General features: G+C 40.6%; 1 protein-coding gene across 1 annotated transcript in view; it reads right to left on the reverse strand.

The window, feature by feature from the left end:
- The window catches only part of LOC138957814 (recombining binding protein suppressor of hairless-like), a gene marked incomplete at its 3' end in the record, with an annotated part of 32,970 nt that overhangs the window by 16,523 nt on the left and 1,849 nt on the right, over positions 1-14,598 (reverse strand). Inside the window, exon 2 of the mRNA XM_070328868.1 lies at positions 4,702-5,113. Coding sequence (XP_070184969.1) covers positions 4,702-5,005 — 304 coding nt within the window. The remainder of the gene's footprint in view (positions 1-4,701; positions 5,114-14,598) is intronic.

A 14,598-nucleotide genomic window follows, 5' to 3' on the forward strand; every position in this document is an offset into this window, starting at 1 on the left:
GGAAAAAATGTAAACAAAGCTAAGTATTCGACCAAACCTAAGTCACAAAACGATAACAAACGACAAAAAAGCTCACCCAAACACACAGTAGGAGCAGAGGGACCGTGTGCAAGTACCAAGGCAGGGTCTGACAAAGGCAGAAGTCAGACAAACCGGCTGAAAGCCGGAGCAAAATCAAAACACGTCTGTAGACACAGATCGCTGGAGAGTGAATGATTCAAAGATGGCGGCAAGGTCAGGAAGTCACGCGTGACTTTGTCATGATAAGGGGTCAAGGTAGCTCTTTTTTAGGGTGACCTCCCCTTGTTACCAAGGCGATGCTATTCAGCGTCCTAGCACTAAACTGGAGTAAATTGCTTGATGTGAGTTGGGATAAGAATGTAATTTAATGTCAAACGTTGTCTTTTTAGCATTGAACATTCAAACCGCAAAATTGTAAAACTGAAATTAGGATAAAACTATTCTTTCTTTTTTTTAAAACACACAACCTAAAGGCCCGGTCACACAACCCAATAGTCGCGTAAACGCACGAATCACGCATAAAATTTGGTTGTGCGTGCTTGTCGGTCGAGAATTTGACCATTTTTGCTGATTTACGCGATGACAATCACCGATGAATTGCGCAAGAACTACGGAAAGATCACGCAAAAATCACTAACAAACCACGCACTACAGCGCATAGGTCCACAGGAAACCACGTATAATCTGTGCACTATCACTAATGAACTGCGTATGAATCGCGCATGAACTGATTTTCAGTGATACGTATGTGTTACAAGCGCAAAACATGCGTCATATGTCTGCTAATCGTCAGTGGAAAGTCGTCAATGAACGCGATAGCGGCAACATTTTTGCGAACGATCACCGATATTCCACGCATATTTCGCGCATTGTTCGCGTAAGTACTACGCAAACTACGCAGAAATTACGTAAAACAGCGCAATACTGCATAAATTCTTAAGCGAAGCCGAGTTTTCAGCTGCTCAAAACCTGGAATTGCGTAAAGCGCCGATCCGGCGAACATCTACTGAGGTTCCACGTCAGGCAAATCGCGCATGTATCGCGTAAGGATCGAATTTCGTGCGCGATTCATGTGTTTACGCGACTTTTGGGCTGTGTGACCGGGCCTTAACATCAATACTTATAATTCTAAACCCCGATTAACTTCCCTCAAAGTTTAACATTCTTGTCACCAAAAACATCACAACTTGACTTCAACTCTGGAGGTGATCTGTAACTGTACACAAAACTGGAACTGAATTACTTCAAAAAGCAAGTTTTCAAAAATGTCAAAAATAAATACCCATGCACTGAACAGATGGCCCATGAAAATAGTCCCAAACTGAGAAATCTGCACCCTCCATGTCCTAAGGCCAGCAAAGCTAGTTGTCAAAGAGGGACAGCAAATCCTACACTGACACCGTACTACATGTATGTTCATCGTGATACACGGCGGCAAGATGCTCCTAACCATGGAAACCCCAACGTGACACACACACACACAAATCTGTCTTAAAGGGTTCCTCAAACAATAGCGGTGGTAAATACTGCCGATGCTTCTTCAAAGTTTGTGGGTGATTGTAAACGGCTGTCGCAGTTTTGTGTTTTGGTGGAGAGCGGGACCCAAGTCAATACGACCACGTCCAAGAAGTAAAGGCTGCCACAGATTTGAAAGTGGGAACCAGACCATCTGATGCTTTCTTCAACTACGATCGATACTGCCTCCAAGCAGTGAACGCCATGAACAACCCGTGAGAACCACCACCTTGCTAATGCTGTCGAGGGACCACTCTGTTCTACTTCACATGAAACAAAAAGGGCTGTCATTTCTTGCAAGATGTGAGTTCTGAGCCTTTTGTTTTCTTTCAGACAATGCAATTAACAACAAATTCAAAAAAGGTGGAAGGAGGAAAAGTGATTTTTGTGGACAACGTGCCGAAACTTGGTGCGACTTCAAAATTCAGAGGAAAAACTAACCCAGCAGAAAGCTGTTCTTGAAAGTAAACATAATCTACCATAAATTGTTCCATATGGAAAAGCAAATCAGAATCTCCCAAATCTACCTTCATCCACAAAAGCAACAAAAGGCCCCAGAGTGAAGTCATGATGTTCAGACATCATTTTTCGCCGAGGCAATCACAGACTTTTTTCTTTCCCTCAAAACAATCACGGCCAGTGTTTCACCAGGCAAACCAATTCTTTTCCATTGTGTGCCAGCAATTTCGATTTTAGATCCTGGGAACGGCCTTATCTGTTGGAAGAGGCTAGCTGGTGGGACTGGAGAGGCCTGGGTTTATCAGCAACTATTGATAACTGCTGCGACCACATGTTGGAATTCACAAATTTTCCCACGGCTCTTAAGGAGAAGTGAGCCTCAGCCAATGAGCTGGCTCACACGCTCTTTCAGCCACTAGCAGACTGGAAATTGATTGCTGAGACAACTGGGAGCAAAGAAAATCTTGCTTTTCTTTTGAGCCAAGAGATTTTGCACAAAAAGAAAGAAAACATTATTTTTCTTTGAATGCAAACAGAAAGGGGAAAGAAGAAATCAAAAAGAAGTTATGAATATAGAAATGCAACGTGTCAAAAGTTGATTCTGTTGTCGGTGAAAGTTTGACAAAATAAATTAATGAAAAATACAAGAAAGGAGTCACCGAAAGATGAAAGACATTTATCTGACACTGAAAAAAAAAGAAAAGATTATAATACTTTAAACAATGACTTCAAACAGAAGACACTTTCATGAGCTTAGGCCAAAAAAAAATAAATTGTCTGTTTCTGGTAACATGGCTAAAAAAAATAGGGTAGGTAGGTGGGGATTTTTTGTTTTTTTGTTTTTTGTTTTTTTGTTTTTTTACCCCCAAATGTAGACCAATAAAACTAACTTTAAAAATCGCGCAAAGAGACTGGATTCACTATACATTGAGACAAGACACTCAACACATTTACAAATCTGTGACAAAGACTGAAATCGTCAGCGGACTTTCGTTTTCACACGTTTTTGTTGTTCATTTTCTCACCCTGTCCTTTACCACCAAAAAAAAAAAATTTTTTTTGAGTTTGGAAAAAAAAAGTTTAGGGTCGGCGCCAAAATTTCGGGTTGGTCGGGTGACCAGAAACAGACAATTTTTTTTTGTTGGCCTTAACAAAAAACTGAGAAAAGTACCATCTACATGTACAAGAAACTAATGAGCCACAGAAAGTCAAACATCTCCCGCAGAACTTGTACACAGCAAGCAGAAAGGGAGAGTCAAAATTCAATAACAATTATAGATTTTTTTTTTTAATCGTTTTTTTTTTAATTTATCAGATTCTGTGACAGTTTAACAACTGCCCCTTGATCTTTTTGACACTGTAAACCTTCACGGTAACAAAATCAGCGATTGAAAGGGCAAAAGCTGGTGATTTGTCAAACCCATGATGCCAAATCAATTATTTATCAATTCCAACCAAAGCATGCCAGTAAGACGGTCCAGTCCAATCAATATTCGCTTGGCAAGCCCTGCCACCACCATCCATGGAAGGAAACAATTTGCAAATGGCAGCGAGAAAAAAGAGCCGCTCCAGAATAATGGTTCAATTAGTTTGGTAATTACAGGAACCTTTGCCCTTTTGAAGGGGGCACCCTGCTGAGAGCAGGGACTAGAAAATGTTCTTGCTCTTACTGACTAGTGACTTGCACTTAATTTGAACAAAAAAATAAAAAGGGAAAAAGAGCTGTTTCAATTATGTGGAGAGCAGAAAATATTCATCATAAAAAAAGGTGAAGAATGATTCCGGCAGAGACGTATCAGACTGAATGTCACAGTCTCACTTTCCCCCACTTCACACCAGAAGAGGACATTAGAAGAGGGTGAAAATCACACGGGTTATGCATGTATAATTTTTATAAGATAATTGAACCTAACAGGACCACTTTTGCAAGTGGGGTTGGATCAAGAGGGACTTAGCTAATGGGACAAAACATATCCCTGTGAAAATGTCTGGAGTGTACTAACTACCACCCATGATTAAATACATGTATACATGTAATGTATCCTTCCTCAAAATAAATCCAAACATTAAAAACAAAAACTGAACATTTACAATGGATTTTCTCCTCAAAAAAAGGGTTTATTTTTTCACGGTTGTGCTTTATGTACTGACAAAATACTTTAACTTTAACTTTACAAACATGATCCACTTCCTGCTTGCAAGAAATGCAGGAACATAAGGAGTTCATGCACACACAAAAAGAAGGTAGGCAGGTATTTTTTGTTTCTTTAAATTTCAATTAATTGCTTCGTACATTTGTATTCTGCATCTCTTTTTACATCTGCAATCAACTTCACGCACAGAATTGTGCATTTCAATTTAATTCACCAAACGTATGCATTAAACAAATCTGTCAATTTATAAGAGAAAAATGTAATGCAGGATCCCCTCACACGTACACCCTCTTTGTAGTGGTACAGATTAAAAAAAAAAAAAAAAAAAATAGAGGAAACATTGTAGTCAGCTAACATAAGTAGGTGACCAGAAAAAAGAGACAAAGCTCAGGAGATAACAGGTACTATTCGCTTATTTGATTATTTCTTAGTGGGAAAAAAAGATAAGAAACTGCCAACACCCATCAAGTTGCTTTTTTGTGCAAAACATGATTTAAATGTTAAAGTGGAAAAACAACAAAATAAAGTAAATAAAAAAAGGGGCTCAACTCACACACGAGGGGGTTGCCATGCGACTGGTCCGGAATGCCCACAGTGACACCACTCCCCCGCTGGTAGTGGCGGCCGACCATCTCGGCCTGTGAGGCGTAGTGCCGCCGGTGGTGGTGGTGGTGGTGATCCTCCTTCTGCGACAGCGCCATCTTGTGGCCTGACAGATCCACAGGGGAGGCGTCCACCATCCCGGCGTGAGCCATGGCGCCCCCCTGGATCGGGAGCGTTTTCAGGCCCGAAGGGGGGAGTCCCTGGGGCGGAAGGCTGTGGTAGTGCGGGGGAGGATCGAGATCGGCACGGTGCATGGAGCAACCGGCCTGCGAGACGACAAAGTTGGGCCCACCTTGGATGGAGAACGGCAGAGCATGGTGCGTCAAGGATGGCCCCCCATAGCTGTTCAGGCCATAGTCTACCTGGAACCACACAAAAGAAAAAAAACCCGCAAAGATGAAAAGTAATTGCTTTTAAGAGCACGTGTATAAGCTTTGCTTGTTGTGCTCCATTTACTAATTGATTGTATACGGCTTTGTTATCTGTAATTTTTCTGAATAAAATTGTTTAAACCAAAATTAATTTCAGATCAATTTTCAAAGCAGACGGCCCTGACATTATTTTGTGATCGAGCTAAGTGATCTCAGTCTTGACCAATATCATTGAAAAGACACAAATAATATACGCCATATAATTAAAAACTGGTTATTTAGTCGCAGCAACCAATGAAACTGCTGTAACACTAACAGGAGATTTCAGGCAATCCATTCAAGAAAATAAATAACGCCAGGGGTCTAGGTGGCCGCGTAGGTGCCCTCAGGGGCAGTCAGCCTCTTGTGGAGGTTCAGAGGGCAACACCCCCAGAAGCTTAAGCGTGTTGGCCTTGTAGATGATATGAATTTAACCCCCTCTGGTGAAAGATAAATTATGCATGTAAAGAAAAACACTTTTTGTTTTGTTGTTGCTTTCACGAAAATCCGCAAAATCACGGAGATTTGGACTGCCTGAGGTACTCTGGTTAAAAAAATCTGTCAACATTTCAAATGTAACCATTCAAACTTTATATGACTGACACTGACAGGTGACACCGATAGATCATCAGCCGTAGTCTTTGAAAGAAACAAAGGCAACGAGCAGCTCAACGTTCTGACCAATTCCACTCACTATATATCAGTATATGCTTGAAACGAAGTTATCACTAATTATAAATATTCCGATTACCAAAAGGGTTAGTTCAATTAACTACACCTTGCCCTTTGAACACTGACTCACTTTTTAAAACCAATAACTTCAACAAGCTACGTTTGTAACCATACGTACTTTACTTTATTTGCTGTTTAATGTCGTTTTCAACCAAACCATACGTACCTCACATCTAATTCATCCAAACACACACTCAAATATTGAAAGTCTAGGTAATTCTGGCATTCTTCTTCACGATAGAGAGATGGCTAACGCTATGCACTCTCGAGCTGCGAGCGTGGGAAACACTTGCAACATAGGTGGACAAGACATGATATACAGTAAAAAAAACCTTTTAAGACTCCCTCCTAGTTAAGACCTTGTTTTCTCGCATTTTCTATACATAACCTATGTGAATTGACCCCCATTTTAAGACTCCCTCCATTATACGACCTTTCTTTCTTTATTTGGTGTTTAACGTCGTTTTCAACCATTCAAGGTTATATCGCGACGGGGAAAGGGGGGAGATGGGATAGGGGAAAGGGGGGAGATGGGATAGAGCCACTTGTTAATTGTTTCTTGTTCACTAAAGCACTAATCAAAAAATTGCTCCAGGGGCTTGCAACGTAGTACAATATATGACCTTACTGGGAGAATGCAAGTTTCCAGTACAAAGGACTTAACATTTCTTACATACTGCTTGACTAAAATCTTTACAAACATTGACTATATTCTATACAAGAAACACTTAACAAGGGTAAAAGGAGAAACAGAACCGTTAGTCGCCTCTTACGACATGCTGGGTAGCATCGGGTAAATTCTTTCTCGTCCCAACCAATATGGGACTCCCCCTAACCCGCGGGGGGTATTATAAGACCTGATTTTCTTAGATTTTGGGAGGCCTGAAAAGGGGGGTTCCACTGTACCTTGGTTAATCAGACCTTGCAAAAACTTATTCACTGAATTAAGTGCGTACTACAGTGGAACCCCCCTTTTAAGACCTCCACAAATCTGAGAAAATCAGGTCTTAAAAAGGAGGGAGTCTTAAAATGGGGGTAATTTTACAGAGGTTATGAAGAGAAAGTCTTAAAAAGGAGGGAGTCTTAATTTGGGGGGTCTTAAAAGGGGGGTTCCACTGTATGTACTTTGATTGAATCAATGTTTGATTTGAATGCAGGCCCAGAAGAACACAGTAACATTGTTATAACATGTTATCCAGCATGCGCATGTGTTTGGAGTGACATTATTATTATGTCTACAAAATATTTGGTGAGGTGCATACTTCATTTGTGAAGATGGGGGGGGGGGGGGGGGGCGGGGGGGGGGGGGGGGGATACAGAACTAGACATGTATGAGTATGACTCCAGTATGAGACATCAGGAACTAGGTCAATGACTATTTTCTCTTTATGATGTGTGCAAACCTCAATAATTCAATTACATGCAAATGGAATAATTTCAATAAAGCAGCCTTAGTGCGCTGAACCCTGTAAGGGTTACAAGAACAAAATGCTAGGCATACCTACTAACCTAGAAACTGTCCGAAATCACATTTCTGCTCATAAATCTTTTTTTTTCTCAGAGTTAACATTTTACTCTCACGAGACACAGCGTAATTTGTTTAAAAAAATAAAATAAATAAATAAGTACAATCTAATTCAGATAAGCAACCACAGCAGCACAAACATGACAGCTGTACTGCTGGCTTTATGTATACCAATACAAAAGAACGGTTACATTTTAGTGACAGCAGCACAAACATGACAGCTGTATTGCTGGCTTTATGTATACCAATACAAAAGAACGGTTACATTTTAGTGACAGCAGCACAAACATGACAGCTGTATTGCTGGCTTTATGTATACCAATACAAAAGAACGGTTACATTTTAGTGACGCCACAGATCCACAGCAAGGGCGCAGAAAATAGCCAGATACCTTCTTCGAGTTTGAGGACTCTAGCCTAGTACTTTTAGCCAGCACAGACTAGTAGCAAAGTGGTTTGCCAGCAAAGACACATTCAGAACTAATAAAACACACACACACAGATCTCCTCTTTCAGCCCAGGACCAGTTTTAATGGGGCGTGAACTACAACCTTGGATAAAATTGCTCCTTTTCAGCGCCACAAAGAGCAGGGAGTCAGTCTACCCTCCCACTCCCAGGCTTTCATTATACTCAGGGCTTGAGCTGACACTACTGAGCCAGTATACCAGCACAACTTCATACTCATGGTTTGGACACTTATTAGGCCAAAAATAAAAATATGTCTGTTTCCGGTAACATCGCCGAAAAAAATAGGGTCGGTCGGTGTTTTAAATTTTTTTTTTAAACCTTTTTTTTTACGTTTTTCTTTTTACGTGTTTATTTATTTATTTTTTAAACGCTTCCTTAGTTTACTTACAATTATTCAGCACATGTTTTTGACCTAGATATATTGAAACTAAATAAAGTATACTTGACTTCATCTATATATATATATACGACAAGTGTCTGTCTGTCTGTCTGTCTGTTCGCGATGCACGGCCAAAGTTCTCGGTGGATCTTTTTGAAATTTGGACACCGTATTCAGCTACACCCCGGACACAACCTCATCGATGAGATATTTCAACACGTGCTCTCAGCGCGCAGCGCTGTGCGCGCTGAACCGATTTGTTTTTGTTTTTTTGTTTTGTTGTCGGGATCCACTACCAGTAACTCTTCCTTATCTTCTCCAGTGTTTTCAGCCGCGATTATCTCCCTTCCTCCGTGTGGCGTCAATCCATATTCCCGTTACTACGTTACTATTTTTAGAAGGTCACTGCACGTTACTATTTTTAGAAGGTCTCCAGTGTTTTGCGCGTTTATCTCCTTTCCTTCGTGCGCCGGCAAAGCCGGCGTACACCCGGTCCCAGGCGCAGCCTGGTATTCGGCTCTACTTCTTCCCGGCGAAGCCGGTACCCGGCGAAGCGGGTAATCATCTAGTATATATATATATTTTTTTTTTACGAAAAGCGAAAAAAACCTTTAGGGTCGGCGCTTAAAAATAGGGTCAGTCGGTTTACCGGAAACAGACATACTTTTCTTTTTGGCCTTAGCCGACCCAAAAAATTCAATCAGAAAACATTCATTTGAACTAAATAAAAGTAGTAATATTATACATAAAGCTTGTTTGCTCGAGTTCATGTCCTCGCTGTGATATTGTCCTTTTGTTAATTGTAACATGTCATGTATTCTGAATAACATTTTATTTAAAGCAATTTAAAGCGGTGAAAATAATCAGTAGCACAGTCTGCTCTTAGTCTTACCCTGTACTGTTGACAAAAGAGCTAGTTCAATGTATCAAAGAGAACACGTTCAGAGTTTTGTTGTTTGTTGTTGTTGTCACTTTGTGGGTTGGGAGGTTGGGCAGGGGCCTGAGGGGCTATAGAGGAGGGAGGGAGAGAGAAGGGGGGGGGGGGGGGGGGGCATAGAAAAACGTCAACAACCAGTTTATCTAGTCTTTATGTTTCCAGCTGGGCATAAATTAACGGTGGGAAATCACTGATGCACAGATTTGACTGCACACAGATTATGTTTCAAGAACATTACAGCGCTGAAAGTCCAACAAATAGTGTACTCGCCTTTGGCTAGTGATTCTAAACATGTACTACTACTAGCCAGAGAGCAAACTTTACTAGCCAAAACAACAATAATTTGTTTCAGCAACTTTACTCGCATTTGGCGAGTAGATAACATTTCTACTCGCCAGTTACATGTTTCTACTCGCCATGCACTTTCAGGCCTGCATAACATTAAAACCTACGCAAGAGAACACTGTACTGAGTTCACCGTTAAAACCTACGCAAGAGAACACTGTACTGAGTTCACCGTAACTCCCCGTAACAAGTACAGATTGTAACAAGTACAGATTGTCTTCCGTGTTTGCCTCTTTCAACTTACTGTCCAATTTCTAAATGGGGAGGTGTGGGAAAGTCTTGGGCAAGCCAGGTTTGTCTCTTACTGTTAGGCCAAAAAAAAAAAGGTCTGTTTACGGTAACCCGACCGACCCTAGTTTTTAGGCCCGACCCTAATCTTTTTTTTTGGATCGTCTGAAAAAAAAAAAAAAAAAACGCATCCAAAATAGAGCTGTTTGCGCTCAAACAGCAGACGACAGAAGGGAGGTAAGCTCAAAGTACTGTTTATAGTTATGTTGGGCAAAAACAGGGATTGATGAGAAGAAATGAACTGTGAAACATCATAGAGAGGGGAGAAAAAAAAAAATTTAAAAAAGGAAAAAACCAAAAAACCAAAAAAAACCCGACCTACCGACCCTATTTTTTCACCCTATGTTACCGTAAACAGACCTATTTTTGTTGGGGCCTTAGTGATGGCCTGTTTGGGGAACAAGGACTGCAGGGGTGTTCATCCTTGATCACTGACCAAGGGAAAACAAATTACAGCAGTACTGTACGGCTGTTAGGCCAAAAAAAAAAAAAAAAAATATGTGTGGTTAAGGTAACATAGCCCAAAAAAATAGGGTAGGAAGGTAGGCAATCACTTTTTTGTTTTAAACTTTTTTTCTTCTAATGTGTACAAATTAAACCTACTTGACAGGGAAATAAGTGTGCGACTCGAGCGCTTTCGCTTTCATTGCGTTTTCTGCACTCGTTTTCTTGTTGTTTTTGTTTTTTGTTTTTTTGACAAATGTAAAAAAATGTTATAGGGTCGGCCCCTAAAAATAGGGTAGGTCGGGTTACTGTAACCACACCTATTTTTTTTTTAGGCCTTAGCAAAGACAAAGATTGATCAAGGCTTCTCATGTATCCAGCGGAAAAAATAGAGACACCAGAGGGCAACTTTACTTTACTTTATATGGTGTTTAACGTCGTTTTCAACCACGAAGGTTATATCGCGACTGGGAAAGGGGGGAAATGGGATAGAGCCACTTGTCAATTGTTTCTTGTTCACAAAAGCACTTATCAAAAATTTGCTCCAGGGGCTTGCAACGTAGTACAATATATTACCTTACTGGGAGAATGCAAGTTTCCAGTACAAAGGACTTAACATTTCTTACATACCGCTTGACTAAAATCTTTACAAAAATTGACTATATTCTATACAAGAAACATTTAACAAGGGTAAAAGGAGAAACAGAATCCGTTAGTCGCCTCTTAGGACATGATGGGGAGCATCCGGTAAATTCTTCCCCCTAACCGCGGGGGGGGGGGGGGGGGGGTCCAGAGGGCAACATCGGTAAACTACAGGCACAAATATATCACTTATCAGTAACCACCCCCCTACACACATCAATCAGTGCCCTGGGACCACATCAATCAGTGCCCTGGGACCACGCATTCAATCCTTTGCAAAGACATTCATAAGAAATAAATTTATTGAAGCATCATCATTCCCAGTCTGTTAAAAATGAAACTTTACTGTCAACGAAAACTCGTTATAGAAAAAGACACCCAGACAATTTTGACAAAAAACTAGCCCGACTCACCACTACAGTTTTGGGGAGGACATATATTTTAAATTTAAAAAAAAAGATAAGCGAAGTAATAATGATATTCATTTACTGAATTGAAATCAGGATATTTCTTAACTTTTTCTACTAATAGTTACATACTCCCACAGCCAAATAAACACACCATTGGAAATTACTGCAATATATACAGATAACACACCAAGGAGCACATTCTGTTCCTTAGTTACCCCTTCAAAAGGACTTTGTAGTTTTCTTCTTCATACCATATCAACAGAAACTAATGTTCCCAAGTCACAGACCACATTGTCACCTGTGAGGCAGAAGGGTCCAAAAAGAAAGCAGAAACAAAAGCCAAAAGCTCTGCCTTCAACCCCGACCACTCACTCCAGAAAAAAAAGGGGTATGAAAAATAAAAAAACAATATTTTCCCACCAGGCAGGAAAAAGAGAAAGCCAGAGAGGAAGTGGGGAACATGGGGAAGCAGAGCAGGAGAGGGGGGGGGGGGGGGGGGTTGTTAACAGGTTGCCGATTGCCATGTGCCTGTCATTTTGTGACTTTCTCTGCTTTATAGCAGCCCTGCAGTATACATGCACTGGGACGGAAGGGTACATAATTAGAGAGAGGGGAAGAAGAGAGAGAGAGGAAGAAGAGAGAGAGAGGAAGAAGAGAGAGAGAGAGAGAGAGAAGAAGTAGAGAGAGAGAGGGAGGGAGAGAGAGGGAGGGAGAGAGAGGAAGATGAAGTAGAGAGAGAGATGGAGGGAGGGAGAGAGAAAGGGAGGGAGGGAGGGAGGGAGGGAGAGAGAGAGAGGGGGAGGGAGGGAGGGAGGGAGGGAGAGAGAGAGAGGGAGGGAGGGAGGGAGAGAGAGGGAGGAAGAGAGAGAGAGGAGAGAGAGGACAGAGAGAGAGGAAGTTGAGAGAGAAGAGAGAGGAAGAGGAAGTAGAGAGAGAGTGAGAGAGAGAGACTCGGTAGCGCCGCTAACAACTCGGCCCCTTTCTCACACCGCTCTGACCTCAAACAGGCAGTCAACCCTTGACCCCTCACCCCCAGCATCCTTATCATTCCCACCATGTTGCTGCCACTAGTTAGTTCACTGACAGAGTGCTAGTGGTTTACATTTCAGCCGTGCACAGTGGAACCCTCGTCAACCCTGCGGTACACTTGAATAAATTAAACATTGAAACAAACAAACAAAACCACCAAAAAAGGAGGTTTTAACATTTGAGCCCAGCACATTTGCAACTGATGCCAATGACCCTTTCGGTAATATAGTAAAAATTAAATAAATAGTGGTTTAAATTTGAGAGGGACACAGTAGAACCTAATGCCAATGACCCCTAACAGTTGGCTAAAAAAATATCCTGGGAGAAAAAACAAACAAACACAGGTGCGTCTTTGTAGCCATTAACTTTTTCACTTGATACAGTGGAACATCTGCTTGAAGACTCTACCTTGTAAAATTTGCTTTCTTTTCAAGACGTTCTTTTCTCAAGATTTCTATTCACTTAGATTGCCAATTTGTTTCTGCTTTTAACTTTAAAAATCTCATCCCTTTCTTGACTGAAATTTCAGAATTTATTTTTCTAGACTTAAAGCGCAGTAAGCCTCCCGTAAACCATCACTGAGCTCCCCGAGCCTCTACATACAGTACAAGCATACTTCCATTTCAACGCTCACCGAACGGGAACATCCTGGCTGCTTTCTGTCGAGAGTGAGACATTTTCAAAGAATTTATTTTCGTGGACTATCCGAACGGACAATCAGGCGCCTCGTTTTGGTGCTGGACCTAACTTTTAAAATCTAAATAATAAATTAACAGAGTGTTACACAAACATTCTTAAATCATAAAAGAATTCTTTTTTCATCAAGACAAGATCAGTACAATTCGAAGTTTTGAAAGTTTGAAAAAAGAAAAGCCCGGAAACGTGTCACGCAAAACGCCTTTTTCGTAGCAGACGACGGTTCTGCATAGCGCCAGTTCCTCTGAATGGTCAACCGCCACCCCTTTAGTTTGTGTGACTCGCAGCCGTTTGTTGCGTTTTAGATTCAGAGGTACACAATAACGTGATATTGCAGATAAGCTTACAGCGAGTCGCATTCAAATCACAAACTGATGACTAAATTGTGAAAAAAAGGAAACTGGATCACACCGGTTCACGATGGCTCAGGGATAAGATGAACCACGCAAAAATAAATTCTTTGAAAATTGCTCGCTCTTTACGGAAGGCACCTAGGATGTTCTCAAGCGGCGAGTGTTTAAATGAAAGGGTGTTTGTACTGAGTAAAAAGCCTGACAGTGTCTGTGATGGTTTACCGGAGGCTTACTGTGCCTTTAAAAAAGACCACTGCATAATTTAATTAGTGATTGTAAAAAAACTGTTTCTAAAATTCAAAATGGCCCAGACAGAAGCCTGGTACAAGTACTACAACATGCTTGTTAAAAAATCTGGCAATTTGAGGAGGTCCCCCTGTAGTGTAAAGATTTAAAGCATTATGTGGGCGGGTTTTAACCCTGCCCTGGAAGATAATGTGATTTGTACCTGATGAGCGTCAAGATAACTTGATAAGTTGATGACAGAGACAAGCTTTCTTTGCATGATTAATTCTTAATTCTGCTAAAAAAAATAGTCCCACCCTGACAAAGGGAGACATGAAATGATGTATGCTTCCAAGATGATGAAATATACAATGATGTTGATAAAGAAATGACACTATGTAAACCTGCCAACACAGACAAATTAAAGTTCATAAAGTAGCTGATGACTACATTATTCAACTGCTGGTTACAACTTTTTAGACACAACTGCATGCCACTACCACGTAGTCAGCTTATTTCAAAACAAATGTGAAGTTTCTCTGCTTTTCATACATGTATACATACAAAAACAATATAATCTTAAATACATTTTCTTTTTCTTGCTTCACAATAGTTTAAAAAAATTAAATCTAACATTGAAAATTTAAATCATTCATGAAACATCTCACAAATGGCATGCTAATTGATATAATTTCATGTCTTCATCAGTGCTCAATCCCTACAGATGCTCAACGTACAATCCCTACAGATGCTCAACGTACAGGGTAAGTTTTTTGGCTTCCAGTGTATTTAGTTGGCAGGGATACACACAGTTTGGGTAGCCCTGTTTCATTTATCTTTATCTTGTCAATTCATTTGTTGGTTTAAAGTCTACATCTTGTTTTTAAAAAGCATTTTAAACAAACTTCTGTTTTCATTCAACGAACAAACTATTCCTGGTTATAAAAAAAAGTATAGTTCACTT

This window comes from Littorina saxatilis, unplaced genomic scaffold, assembly GCF_037325665.1.
Source record: "Littorina saxatilis isolate snail1 unplaced genomic scaffold, US_GU_Lsax_2.0 scaffold_597, whole genome shotgun sequence".
Taxonomy (NCBI): domain Eukaryota; kingdom Metazoa; phylum Mollusca; class Gastropoda; order Littorinimorpha; family Littorinidae; genus Littorina; species Littorina saxatilis.